We start from the raw sequence: 15,276 nt of genomic DNA, 5'->3' as shown, positions 1-15,276 counted from the left end.
CAATAAACACAGGCAGCTCATGACATAACACCGCCTCCACCATGTTTGACAGATGTGATATGCATCGGATCATGAGTTGTTTCTCTCCGTCCCCAAACTTTCCTCTTTTCAACATTCTGACAAAAATTAATCTTGCATTCATCTGTAAACACTTGACCTTGTGTTTCTTTGTTCTTTGTTTTTTTTTTCAGAGTTGTGCTGAGATCTTTTCTGGCAAAGTCTAATCTGCACTTCTTGTTCTTGTGCGTAAACAGAGGTTTGCACTTGGTTGTAAAGCCTCTGTATTTCCATTCAGGAGGGTGTCTCTCGATCGACCTTGACATTTACCATTTATATTTACCTCCCTGAGAATGTTTTTAAATTGGTTATATATTGTGAGGTTGTTTCTCGTAACTATGGAAAATAATCCTGTCATTGTGCACTTTAGTTGTGTTTTATGTTATCTGAATTTGCCATTGAATAACCAGGATACAGACCTCACCTGGCCAATGATTCTCTTTGGCAGTCAATGGACTGAGCCTCTGAGAGTAGGGGGACTGTGTATATAAATGTCCAAAAAACCCTTTGAATTAAACCAGAAAGTCAGCACTACAGTCACATCTTGATTGTTTGATTTAAAATTCACTGTGATGATGTACAGAAGCTAAATTACATAAAAACACCCCAAAACTATCAGACTATAGCTCTTGATTAACCTCCTAAGACCCGAACTCTTCCACGACATGCATTTTTAATTTCTCTTTGATATTTGGGCTGATTGGGAGCTGATTAATGTAAAAACAAAGAATTAATAGATTTTTTAAAACCTAATCTTTGTTTCTAAGAAAAATAAGAGCCACATATGAGGATATTCGTTTAAAATTTAGATAGGACAGTAGCAGTATAATGTCCTCGTAAGTGGATATCAGGCCCTTGTAGAGCAAAATTGAGTATTTTGGTCTAAATAACCCAAAATGTGATGTCCACATATGCGGACGCCAGGTCCTCGGAGGTTAAATGCTTCTGTTATCATATCTCACAAAAACCCCTCATCTTTTTCTACCAGGTCTTTTCAATCTTAACATCTGATATTTTATTCTGTGTACAGATTGAAGAAGTGAATAAGTAAAAACACAGGAGACATCACTGCAGAGGAAAAACATCAGCTCTGTGTTGTGAAGTGGAAAAAGCTTCGGCATGGAAACCTGAATATGTGCCATGGAGGTGGATTAGTGTACCAGGGTACCATAGGGTCAGACCTTATCACAGCAGCTCTTATCATAAGGACTGTTTGATATGGCCTCAATCATTGTTGAGAAACGCTTCGGTTGCTTAGTCTTTTTCTTTTTTCTTCTCACAACATTAAGGCTCACCAAGCAGTTAAACTGGAGGCCAAACTGTTTCTGTAGATAATGTTTGGATGATCTCACTTCATGTCCACACGTCAATAACACAGAAAGACATATTGCAGTTTTTGCATGCCTTTATTGTTTGGAGTTACCTGCTACCTGAAGATAATTACAATATTTACTTAAACTTGTGTACTTTTCCTCAACTACTGTAATTTCCATGAGATACTTCTTGTGTGTAATATAACATGTAACCGTGCGTTGCCTTTCACAGTTTAACACTGAGAACATTTTCCTGGTTGAAGTCAAATTCTCAGTGCAGGATTTGTTATTGTATCACATAGTAAAAGAGCTGCCATGCTGTAGAAATGCACTGGGGTCACGTAGAGATGCGGGTTGCACAACAACAACAACTGGTAAAGGGGAGCTGAACTTAACACTCTTGTTCATGGCCCAGGTTTGTGGAGCAGTGACAATAAAGTGACACTGTAGAAAAGGTGGGTCAAGGTGACAGATGGATAGATAGTCACTCAGACAACATGTCCCGATGTAGTCTAGCACAGCTTAGAAACACCTTCCATGCTTCATATTCCTTATCATGTTTGCCGGTGTAACTTTGAAAGTTATGTAACAAAGGAAAGATTACAAAAGGATATATGTATGTATATATATATATATATATATATATATATATATATATATATATATATATATGAATCGCCCAGAAAACCTCACGCGGAGCTTTAAAACCAACAAACGAACAAGCCAGGTTTGTTTTCATTCAGACGCTTGTTTTTTTCTCGATATCCATAAACACTTCATAATCTACCAAGCGTACTTTGGCCTTTTGGTCATAAAAGTTCTCGAAACATCCAGCTTGGCCTTCTCTGACCCGAAGAGCAACTCCTTCAAAAGCTTCACTAAGTCAGATCTAGCCTGACAATCTAAGAAACTGCTGCCGACATCATTTTTTATTCCTTTGGGTAACTATATCGACCGTTCGGGTAAAGCTGTGCTGCTGTATCCATATACTGTATCTCCGCTTTGCTTAACCCCACAGATGAACAGTATGCTGACACAAATTGTCTCTGGCGCGCTGTTTTTAAAAAAACAATTAAAAAAAGTCTCCCCTCAACCAGAGTTTGAGTCTGTCAGCTACTGGATAGGGACACGAGGAGCAGGATTTCTGGGAATGAAATCAGAGCTTGCTGCTAAATAGGGGTTCCCTCTTCCTTCTGGTAAATGCAACCGGGAGCGTAGGCAGCCAGCTCTTTTCCCCTGGTGGCTTTTAATATAAAGCCAGGCACATGTGCTGAGAAAATAACAGAACATGTTTATTTTATATGCTTTTATGGTTTGGGATTTGTTGACTCAGCAGTGGATGTGCATTCTTGGCAGCTGTCGAGTTGCTTCTACGTCCTTCCAGTATAGTTGCTTGTGTTTGATCAGTGGAGAATGATACCAGCCATTCACCATCAGAGAAACTGGAAAGTGAAGTTAAGCAATGTTTTTTTTTTCTTTTTCTTTTCTTTTGTAAGGAAAGCTGCATGTGATGAGGACATTTGTAACATTTAGGGACCCAGTCTGTGTGCTGAGGTTGGGGCAGGGTCATGGCGATTTAAGTTTCGGTGAAGCTATTTGCACGTCCAAGACACTCGTACATTCCTGCATTTCCACGTGGGCTCCTGCCCGTTCCTACAGTTAACTAGGAATCCATACAAAGCCATCCATATGCTTTTCTCAGACTTTATTACATCACGTAAAGAAGGAAGTTGATTTCCTGGAAAGATTTCAAGTTAAAGGAGTTTCCTGTCTGGCTCTGTTGCTAGCCTCCATGCACCTAATGTTTCCAAACATTGGATGCTGTTTGATTTAGATTTCCCTTTTTTTTCTTTTATATAAGCGCCTGAACCTTCCAACCACTTTATCAGGCTTACCTCGCTTTATCAGAGAGTAACGTGAGACAAGGCTTACATAACACATAGTCCAAGAATATTTCTGACCTCTGATCTTCAGAGCACTTAAACTATGCAATAACCGCTCCACCAAGTTACATCCTGGACTGTGACCAGACAGGACCCATGTGTCAAAGCTGGCTTAAGAGGGTTGTGCCCTTTGCAACTTCAAAAGCAAGACATATTCTTGGCAAATGTGATTGTAGATGATTGTGAATCATTGGGAGCCCTCTTGTTTTTAAAAAGAAGGTTTTTATTTACTTTATCAACATGTGTAAAATACAGTCAGAATGTCTTTAAATAGTTAAAATGCTGTAAAAATGTAAATAAACTTGAAAGCAAAGATTTTTAAAACTCACAAACCCAAATATTTATTCACAATAGAAAAAGAAAACATATCAAAAAAATGTACAATTTCAAGAAAAAAATTGACATTTTGATTGATGGCAACAATGTGTCTCAGAAAAGTTGGTATAGGGCCATGTTTGCTACTGCGTAGCATCCTGTAAACATCTGGAAACTGAGGAATGTTGTCCCATCCTTGTCTTTTATGTGATTTTAGCTGCTCAACAGTCCTGGGTCTGCTTCATTTCACTCCAAATGTTTTTGCTTGGTCAAAGGTCTGGACTCCAGGCAGGTCAATTCAGCACCAGGACTCTTCTACCATGAAGCCATGCTGTATGCAGTTTAGCCTTGTTTTTCTGAAATATAAAAGGCCTTCACTAAGAAAAATGTCATCTGGATCGAAGCATATGTCGATCTAAATCCTGATTGGTCCGACCACAGAACAGTTTTTCTACTTCCAGCCCATTTTTCTTAAAAAAATAGTAAATCATAACTCAATGAACCTAATTAGTTGAAAAATATTCCTCCAGCTGTTTCTTTTTAGAACCACTTGCTTTTTTAACCCTGGTAACACCTTTTCATCAAATTTAAAATGAGATAATATTTTTCCTGAAATAGTAAAATTACTTAGTTTAAACTTTTTATATGTTTTCTGTCTTTTATAGGGAATTAAATATTGTTTTTTTTTTAGGTTTCATGCCAAAATATTTACCCTAATTCACGAGTCCTCACTGTAAACACAGACGTAGCCCAAATGTAAATCTTATCTCCAAAAAGGAAAAAAACAGCCTGATCTTTGCTTCATTTTAACATTTCCTGCTGTAATTATCATTCACAAGTGAAATACTTTGACGGTTTAAATAGTGTATGCAATAAATAGAGTAATTTACATTTTTGTTTTAGCAAATAGTGGAAGTTTCTCTGGTCACTTTGCACTATAGGTAAACATTCGCACATTCTGACACATGAAAAATCTAAAATATTTATTGATTACTTATCGAGCAGCTATTCAGTGTATGGTGGATAAAGACTTTCAGATAAGGAGACAACATTAGCCACAAAAATAACTGATTATCACATGGTTGAGAAAAGTGTGGCTTTTTGTTAGCATTACTGCTGGTAGAGGCCATGAGTGCTCCACAGAGCTGCCACGTTAAGCTTGTAAACTGAAGCTTGATAAGTAAAAGTAACAAAAATTGGACTGTACTCTCCCTGCAGTGATTGGAGCCCTGCTACTCCATGGTCATTCGTCACAAGTAGTGTTAGGAGTGGGATCCACGCAGCAGAGAAAGAATATGATGACGAGATGGTGAAAGAAGCAGAGTCAAGAGGAAGAACCTGATGATGGAGTAGAGATACCAGCTAACCAGGGTGCCATGGCAGCAGGTAGTCCTCAAGACACGCTGGTGGAGCCTTGCTGCTCGATGGCCTATAAAATTTACGTCTGAGAACTGGTTTCACTCCTGTGTTGATCTCACAGGATCGGTGTGTTGTTCACCGTACAGTGTTTGTAGTCCTGACTTATTAAGTACACCAGTGGGAAGACAAGCCTGGTTACAACGAGGCAGTGTAGGTCTGCCACAACAGAAGGTGTAGAGTAAAAGGATGTGTTTACTTTTTCAAAGTTTCGCTTTTTCCCTATCTGACAGGTGCGTGTGTGCACAGAGCAGAGAGTGCATGTGCGGCACAAAGCTCCTTGAATGTGTTTTGGCGTGTCTTTATTTTTTCCAGGTGCACTAGAGTTCACTTTAGTACTACTGTAATCAATCAAGCAGGCAACAGAGGGAGCCTGACGTCAGCCGCACAGCCGCTTGCGTAACCTCACTCCGCAGTGCCATAGATTTTTTCATATGGAGCAATCTGGAAAAGTAAACTTGCTCTTATCACACATTCCCTCTATCTCAGGTAGGTCCCGGTGTCCGGCTTGACTGGTCAGCTCAACCAGGTTGTATAGGCAGGTTATCTGCCACTGTGGCAGGTTGATCTTAGAGGAAAACCTAAACGGAAACTGGGTGAATTCATTTGCAACAATCCAAGCAGATTTTGATTCAAAATCACACTTGCAGTGTCATGTCACACACGCAACAGCTGCATGGCTGTTTTTAGCCACACTGTCCAAAGTTACATGTGACGCCCTCTCTAATAATAGCAGACACTTGGTGATCTTGTATAACACGTCTGAATGTGCTCAGTGTTAAATGAGAAAAAGAAATCTCCTATGGGGGAAATAATTCACTTGGACTTTGGGGGCCCTGACAGACACAATTCATCCACTGTGACAGGCACGCTGTTATCTGTGCTCACACACAACTGATCACTGTGGCAACATCAGTTTCCAGCCGCTTCTTACGACATCCTGTGACGTCCAAACGTGTCCCATTCACTTGAGACGAGCTCACTCCGCTGCACTGTTCATCTTCTACTCGCTGAGGCGTCTGACAACAACAGCGGCCGCTATCTGATGCCTCTTAGGATGGAAGTAATTAAAGATAAAAAAAAATCACAAATATCTTGAATAGAGTTTCATTTAAATTCTAATAATGTGCACTCATGGCTGCCAGATTTCCTAGTAATGTTTAGTATTTTAGTATTTATTTATTTATTGTCATTGTCAAGAACAATGAAATTGCGTTTGGGGCTTCCATACAACCCAAAAAAAAAGAAGAAAATAATAAATACCCCTTAAAACCCAAGTGTACATATTTAACCCAGTGTGACTCCAATGCAATAAGACAATCCTTAGCAATAATGTTCGTAGAAATTCAGACAAAGACCTGAGAAACATGACAAAATACAACAATGCAACCCATTCAATATTATTGTACTGTGAGATATGATATCAGATAATTTGATTGTGGTTTAAAGTGGGAAATACAGCTGTCTTATGTGTCATTTGTTTAAGGTGTGTTTAAATACAGGCTATCTCACCACGCCTACAAGACTCACAGTCTCAGTTGCCGTAGTTCCACCAGGATGTCAAACTTGTGTGTAAATGGAGGCTACAATAACAAAGACATGAATTAACAAAAGGTGAGGTAGGAAATAAAAGCTGCTGTACAGATACAGGCGGTTTGTGTAAGATGTCCTTTTGTTCCACTGCATTAAAGTCTTTTCTTCTCATCCAGAAAAGGCTCCCCCCGCTGACACAGGGCTGTGAGGGAACCTGAGAATGTCAGGTGAACTGACATTTATCTGCCTTCATTGTTCACTCGTCGCCAAGTGTTTCACATTCAGGGGGGATGCTGGCTCCGCTCCCAGGATGCACAGCTGCCACACGGTGGGCTATTTATAGATGCATGACGCAGTTTTCTCACCTCAGTACCCGGCAAACACCCTCAGCTGGGGACGCTTCTGCCCAGATGTCGACATCACGATGTCTTAAATGAATGAGCCCGACTCCCGCTTTGACCTCTGGGAGCTTTTGTGAGGCAGGGTTATGCATCTACTTCCGGCTGTGCATCTGCTGGCAACACCCGAGTAGTGGTCGAACCCGAACACAGGTACACATACGTCTTGGGAAGACGTTTTAATGTGCGTGCCTGCCTGCGCGTGTTCCCAGCCATCCTGTTTTTACTGCTTCATTACTAAAAACACATTCAGGTCGATCCTGAAATGAACTTTACTCTCTTGTAAACATTTTACAGGTGCACAAACAACCCGAGTTGACAGACAATGTGACGTGTGGGATTTTATAAATGATGATATATCTTAAAAAGAGGAAATTGCAAAACTTATTGCCTGTATTGTTCACTGACAAATTATATACCCAGAAAATCTGAGGGCCTTCACTGAGAGAGTAACGTCTGCTATTGTGCGTAATGTCTACATTTGCGTGAGGACTCTCATTAAGGGCTATTTAGTGCATTTAAACACATAATAGGCTGCATGCAAAACAGGATATACAGTTAAAGGCAACAATAATGTGGCAGTTGTCCACACCAGTAAAAAGCGGAAGAGTTTGTGGATGGTCTTGACTAGCGCAGAGAGTATTAGGCATGAAAGACTGCAAATGTTCTGCTGAGATCAGTGGAATGACTCTGTATCTGCACCAAATCACATAAAAACCCAATCAGCTCAGCATGGAAGGAGACTATAGTAGAAAGCAATGGAACTGAAAAGTCTAATCTAAAAAGATCATTATCTGAGTCTTTTCATAAACACCAGCACAGCCATGAGCAAATTAAATCGGTGAATGAATAAATGACTCTCATATCAAGTTTCCACTTTAAACTTTCTCTAACAGCGATAACAGCAATAAATAAATGAGTGCCGAGCAAGCAAGAACTTTGAGTGTTCACAGCCTGCTATTAGAGTTCAAATACTAACAAGCAGCCTCTGGATTTAAACAAAAAAAATAGATTGAATTAGAATTAGAATTAGATTAGAATTAGATAGAACTTTATTAATCCCTCGGGTGGGTTCCTCTGGGAAATTGTGTGTTCACAGTTTTCTGGTCTGGAACATTCATGTTTGCGTTAACACAGTCTTCCCAGTTGTGGACGACTCAGAATAGGTCAGAGAAACCTCAAAAAAATCCATAAGCTCATCTCAGACTCTACGGGCCTCAGCTAGCAAGTTAAATGTCAACGTTCATGACAGCACAATGACAAAAAACCTAAAAAAATTATGGTTGTTTGGAAGGGTTGCTAGGGGTGGTGGAGGGGCGATAATTTGGGCTTGTTTTGTGTCCACAGGATCTGGGCACCTTGCAGTCACTAAGTTGACCAGCTCCTCTATAAACCAAAGTACTCTGGAGTCAAATGTGAGGCTGATGCTGTGTCACACAGCATGACAATGAACTTAAGCACAGCAGCAATTCCACAACAGAATGGCTGAAAAGGGAAAATATTCAAGGTGTGATTATGACCCAGTCAGATTTCAGATCTTAACCTGAATGAAATGATGTGGCAGACCTTAAGAGAAAGCAAATGTCTGCTAACCTCAATGAACTGAAGCTATGTTGTGAAGAACAGTTTGCAAAGATGATGCAAGAAACTGATAAAGTCACACAGAAAATGACTATTTTTAAGTTGTTGCTGATAAATGCGCCTCTACAAGCTGCTGAATAATGGATGTAGTTTGTCACGTATTTCCCAAATTGGGAACTGAAAGTAAGAATTTGCAACATAAAAATTAATTTTGCGCTCCTTCTATTGTTTGTAAATTACTACTTTTTTTTTGTTTAGACAAAGCAAAAAAACAGAGCTCGAGTAAGAGCTACTAGAAGATATACAACTGCTGACAGCTAGACTGTTTTAAAGAGCCACAAGCCAAGAAGGAATGGGTATGAGAGTGCTTTTATCACTGCAAAGATACAAAGCTGAGTCCGCAGAGCTTCCAGGAAAATCTCAGACTTCGTTCGGTTTTTTTTATGATTGCTCTTAAGGCTTGCATGATCATTAATTGCATGATCAATTGGACAATATAGACGCAAGCATACAGCAAAAACATCCTGTATGCTCTGCAAATATTTCCCCATGAAGAAATTTGAAAAGGTTGCAAGGTGAAATGCGTGTGTCGTGTTTGCACAACTGTAATCTAATCTATGACATATCACTAATAGCTAATATTTCTAGCAGCACCGGAGCTGAAGCGATGCAGATCCCAGGAGTGTTGGTTTGAAGGAAAACCCTGATGGTATGCGGGGTTGCACCGCAGATGGAGCAGAACTCACCGAGCTGTCAAGTACGTCACATGAAGGGTGTTCCCTGCGGGCAGGGCAGGGCATCCATAATCAATGACCAAACACAGCAGCCAATCACAGGGCTCATGCTAATGAGGAGCCTTTAAACCCTCTGGACCTTCGCAGACTGACCGGATTTCAGCAGCACGCACAGAGAAAGGAGGAAACTGCGGCTCCCACTGAAACATCCACATCTGAGAAGAAACTTTTTTCCCCCCTTCTTTCTTCCTCTCCGGTCTTTTGCCTCCAGTAATAATATCCGGATCTGCTCACACAGGAATTATCGCACTTTGAAGACACCGAGCTGAGCTGGGAGGAAGCGCTGATTCACACTCTGCTGATTTCTTTCTCGGGGTGGGGGGGACTTAAAAGTTCACAACGCCATGTCTGGTGAGTCGGATCACAGTCGGCGGTTCTGCGTGCTGTCTTGGGATCAGGTGCAGCGCTTGGACTCGATCCTGGGCGAGGCTATCCCCATCCACGGCCGAGGAAACTTCCCCACGCTCTCCGTACAGCCCCGCCAGATTGTCCAGGTACCAAGAGAGAATTAAGAAAAAATAAAATGATAAAATGTTTCACTTTTATATTGACAGCTCAATTTGAGCCAAATTCATGATATTTAAATTATTAATATCAATCAGGACCTCTCAGTCAAGCAACGTCTTTTTTTAAATTAAAAAATCGTATTTTCTTCTTTCTAGTTTCATGTGAAATACTAATGGCACAATAAACTACCACAAAACAAACAGTGCTGTACTCTGTTGAACACTGGAAACCCCTCACCGTCCTCTGGTGGCCTACTGATCCATTCAGGATGTAACCCTCTCGGTTCCTTGGCTCCCTCCTTGCTTAATTGTATTTCCATAACATAATTTTGTTTGCTTTGTTTCCTCATTCTGGGGCTAACTTTGCGTTGCTATTTGGAGCAGTGCTGTTTATTCCTTAGCAGATTACTGTGTCAAACGTTCTAAAAGTTTCCTGCATGTCTGCTTACTTCATCCTTTTGCTTTGTAGCATTTAATGTTGATTTACTGGCACATAAAAAGTCAAAATGCAGCGTTGGTTTCCGTCATATTCAAACAGCAGACAGAGGGAAACCTGTTATATGCTGGCTTTAGCGTGGCCCTGAATGGCTTCCACATTTCCAGCCTCTAATGCATTGTGGCTGGATCACGTTTCACTTCCCCTGTGGTGTATCTGAGTTTGTTGGCAATGCATTAAAGTGCTGAGAAAATCCCATGCTAGAGTTTCAAAATGTGCATACAGCTGTTAAAGAATCCCCCCCTTCTGTAATTTACTCACTGACATATTCAAGATGAGCTCAGCAAACATGCGAGCCCAGGAGCTTGATGCTTGTGGTTGTGGAAAAGATGAATGCTCCATTTAACATGCAGAAAGGCCTAAATGCAGGTTTGAGACCCAGATGAGGGGACTCTCAGGCTTGCTCTGGACTCATGGAAACCCCGTAGAATGCATCTATGATTCATGTAGGGAAAGCTAATGAACCTCCTGGCAAGATGTATAAAGTAAGGCTATTTATCCTTGTCTTTTGAATTGATCTAGGTGAGTACCTTTTATGCTATGCATCACACAAGGCATGAGTGAGTGTGGGGCTTTGTCTAGCTGCGGGGTTGGAGGTATAAACATGCTGTGTCCGATACAGCATCATGAAGCCCTGCAGGAGTAAGAGTCCCGCATCAATTAGGATAACAGCATATGCTCTGCTCAGGGTTTATGAATGAACAACACACATTTTCACATGCCCTTTCTTCATTATTATTTAAAGAAAGACCGACTAGTTCAGATGGAGCTGGAGTCTTTCTGGAAGGATTTGATCCTAAGCCAGCAGAATAATACCTGGGCTTCCAGGGGAAGCGAGGGGATCTTAACTACTCACCTGCATCCAAGCATGTAGGAGCAAAGGAAGGAGTTCAGTGTGGGGCTGAGTGAATTTTACTGTGATTGGCAGATCAGGTTGGTCACAGAAGAAACTAGAAACATTATCATTGCTTCTAAATGGAATTTGAACCCAATTGGAGCTTCTTTATGGCCAAACAACTGCAACGCTTCTAGGTTTCAGTTATAATTTTGTTCCTCCGCCGTGTGATGGGATGACTTGTCTTCAAGTGTTTGTCAGTCTGTAGCCTGACCCAGTATGTATAAATAGCACTGTCATGTTATCTGATCACCATGGGAGGGATTGTCAACAGACACTAATCTGACAGGTTAGTGCCGGTAGGAAGATTTAGGATTGCATGCGAGGCGTAACAACTAATTTGTGTAGCAGGTTCGGCTGTTTCAGTTCCCAAAATGCTGTGACGTCAAAGTGCCGCTAACACATTTAGTCAGCTAAGCACATATTTACACTCTTATCCTAATCATCTCTAGCGTCTGCTGTGCATATGCCTAATTAAAGTGACAAACTTCCCAAATAGACTGACGGATAGAACAAGGAAGCTGCAGCTCTTACCACTCGACTCTTTAAATATTTCCAAATGTTTGAGAACAGAATGTTTTATGGCGCATGTGGGGTATCATTTCCCTTTGGGCATGTAAGCGCAATCAATCTTTGATGACTTATTTGAGGACTCCGACCCTTCCCTTCGCACCTAATAGCGATGATGTAGATGATCCTTTTCAGATGTGGCTACACAAAGAGAAGACTCCTGTGTTTAAATATGTGCTGATCACTGGAGCAAAGGAAAGGCTATTGACCCTTAATGCCAGCTATTGATTTGACTTGAGTCTTTTTAAATGCCATTTTTGATCCTATGAAGCAATTACCTTCACCTCCTGTTCAAGGAAACTGTATGTTATTAATAAGATTGTATTTGTCTCGTCCCTGTCCAGGTTGTGCGAGCGAGGCTGGAGGAAAGAGGTGTGCATGTTAAGGATGTGAGGTTGAACGGCTCGGCTGCCAGCCACGTGCTCCATCAGGACACGGGACTAGGCTACAAGGATCTCGACCTGATCTTTGGCGTGTCGCTGAAAGATGACCAGGCCTTCCGTCTGGTGAAAGACGTCGTGCTGGACTGCCTGTTGGACTTCTTGCCAGCCGGGGTCTCTAAGGAGCGCATCACAGCACTGACCCTTAAAGAGGCCTATGTGCAGAAACTTGTGAAAGTCTGCAATGACACGGACCGTTGGAGCCTCATCTCGCTGTCCAACAACACAGGCAAGAACGTGGAGCTTAAGTTTGTGGACTCTTTACGGCGGCAGTTTGAATTCAGTGTAGACTCCTTCCAGATTTGCCTTGATTCTCTGCTCTTGTTTGACCGCTGCTCTGAGACGCCCATGTCTGAGAGCTTTCACCCCACCGTAATTGGCGAAAGCGTGTACGGGGACTTCAAAGAAGCTATGGAACATCTGTGTCAGAGGACCATAGCTACTCGCACCCCTGAAGAAATCAGAGGGGGTGGCTTGTTGAAGTACTGCCACTTGCTCGTGCGAGGCTTCAGACCCTCGTCAGAGGCGGACATGAAACAGATGCAGCGCTACATGTGCTCGCGCTTCTTCATTGACTTCCCCGACATAGGTGAGCAGCAGAGAAAGCTCGAGGCTTATCTGCAGAACCACTTCGCCGGGATGGAGCACAAGCGGTACGAGTGCCTCACGACTCTGCACCAAGTAGTGAACGAGAGCACAGTGTGTCTGATGGGCCACGAGCGGCGCCAGACGCTCAGCCTCATCTCCATGCTGGCGCTGAAGGTGCTGGCTGAGCAGAATGCTATCCCCACGGTAACCAATGTGACCTGTTACTACCAGCCAGCGCCGTATGTGCAGGACATAAACTTCAGCAACTATTATATTGCACACGTGCAGCCGCCACAGGTCGCCGCGTGCAGTGCTTCATATCAGACGTGGCTGCCCTGCAGTTGAGCTGGTGTCAGGGCGCGGAGGTCACTGTGTCTCCACTGCATCGCTCTGTCCAGGATGTGGACTGAAAACAAATAATAATGAAACCCATTTGCCAAATGTGACTTTATAAAAACAATCCTGTACTGCTGTACATCTGATTGAGCCGACAAGTTTTTTTGTTTTTTTTCGTTTTTTTTTTTTTTCTTCATTTTTTAATTTTTTTTTTTTTCCACTTGTTTTCTCTTGCAAGAGAAGAATCTGTAAGATTGCTGGTCATTTCTGAGATGTAGCGATAATATCTTTAAGTATTAAAAAAACCAACTTTGTCAGGTGTGCATTTTTGAGGAAGCAGACAATGAAGCTGGTGGTGTTTTCATACCCTGGCTTTTATTTTGTTTTATTTTTTAAATTTCATACGGACCAAAGATATGTAGTTTTTCTTTTTTGTTCTTTGTTCTGAAAGGGAATGTAATCACACTCCCAAGTGCCTTAAAAAAAAAACGACAAACAAAAATCCCACAATGTTCTGAAAACATCTGTAAAGTGAGAATTGTGCATCCAGTGTTTTCTAGATTACTCGGTTTCTCTGCATTCATTTTTGAGGGTGTGGGTTTTTTTTTTTTTTTTTTTTGGTTTTTTTTTTTTCTCCCCCCCCCTCCTTTGGTATTGTGGTTATTTTCTGCTGGCCTGTAATGATTGTTGATATTTTAATCTTTGGTTTTTAGGACTGGTCATTGTCTGAGCTGCTTCAAAATTCACACAGTTGAGTTTTTATATTGTTACGTGTCCACAATAAACAATGTGCTTTGGCCAAGACGTGACACACAGTGACTCAAAAGTCTGTCCTCTTTTCCTCTCGGTGTTTGGTCCCACGCTTGATCAACTGATGAGTTGGTTCGTTTGCAGTAACCAGGACCATTGAAATGCATACACTGTTGGCCGGAGTCACTTGCATTTGTTAAACTGGGGCTGAGGATCCATTACAATCTGAGGACATGAACCATAAGGAGGCTTTTCTAAAGCACAATGGCTGCTCTCTGTGATACTAAAGCTTTATAACAAAGGCTGGCTTGTTCTCCCAACCCATGTTACTGCTGGAAACGCAGCCCAGTTTGCTTGACTGATACTATATCCATGTCATTTTGTCTGAGTCAAAATCAAAAATCCTTAAACACATAGGTCTTTCTCTTTTTAAACACTGAGTGACTGAGCCCGTATGGATTCATAGCAGACCACAGATCTTCTTATTTGGGCCAATAATTACATCTACTCGGAAAACTGAGAACAAAAACATCATTTTTGCCATACCGGGTATGTGACTCTCACGCATGTGTTCTTGTTTTTTAAACAGAGCTACTCACGCTGATGCTGAAAGGCAGAATTAGACATGTGGTATTATTAAAGCGATGCACAGCCCTGTCTTTGCATAAATCTGTTAAATGCAGGGTATTGGTCTTGGTCACAGAGTCAGGTCGCTGTGGAGTAACAGTGCTGGAGCCAAGATAAAGTACAGTTAGCCTGATCATTTTTGCAATATGAAATTATTTTACTTGTGTCTTATCTTTCACACATGGCCAGAATAGCCTGTTTAGAGACTGTGGACTCCCAGTGCCTTCAAATCCTTAGAAAGTCTTGACGTTCTGTTCCACTCTGCATTTAATCATTAGTTATTTATCTCTAAATCTTTTTTTTTTTTTTTTTTTTTGGTACAGTCTTCCTTCCATCATCCCAAACTGGTTGCGGTAGAGGTCATCATCACACACTGGTTTGTGGTCTCGCAACTATGGTGGTCCTGAGAGGTCAAACACTCCATTGAAAGCAAGAAATGACAAATGAGAAGTTAGAAACAGACTTTCGGTCACAATGCAGAAAAATCTGTTTAATGGTACATTTGACTCTAAAATATTATTTTCCACAAGATTTATTTATTTATTTTTTAGCTCTGAGTGACTTGAGCGTAAAATCACTTACAAAATGTTTCCTGGTGTAATAAAGTTTGACATTTAGGGGTTAAAAAAAGTCTCCTTATTTAAAATTATGATGCTACTTAAAGGACAAAATATAACATTAAAGGTTCTCACAGATCTGATCTGTTTATAGTTAAACA

The 15,276-nt window shown here is 41.3% G+C and overlaps 1 protein-coding gene across 1 annotated transcript; it reads left to right on the top strand.

The window, feature by feature from the left end:
• The first annotated feature begins 9,431 nt into the window (after positions 1-9,431).
• Positions 9,432-13,990, top strand: tent5ba (terminal nucleotidyltransferase 5ba). The gene is made up of 2 exons (XM_004559955.6): positions 9,432-9,844; positions 12,162-13,990. Exons 1-2 carry the CDS (start codon positions 9,695-9,697, stop codon positions 13,188-13,190), a joined length of 1,179 nt encoding a protein of 392 aa, XP_004560012.1. The 5' UTR covers positions 9,432-9,694; the 3' UTR covers positions 13,191-13,990.
• The last annotated feature ends 1,286 nt before the right edge of the window (positions 13,991-15,276 follow it).

The sequence above is a fragment of the Maylandia zebra genome, linkage group LG11 (assembly GCF_041146795.1).
Source record: "Maylandia zebra isolate NMK-2024a linkage group LG11, Mzebra_GT3a, whole genome shotgun sequence".
NCBI lineage: Eukaryota > Metazoa > Chordata > Actinopteri > Cichliformes > Cichlidae > Maylandia > Maylandia zebra.
This window is presented reverse-complemented; position numbering and strand designations above follow the sequence as displayed.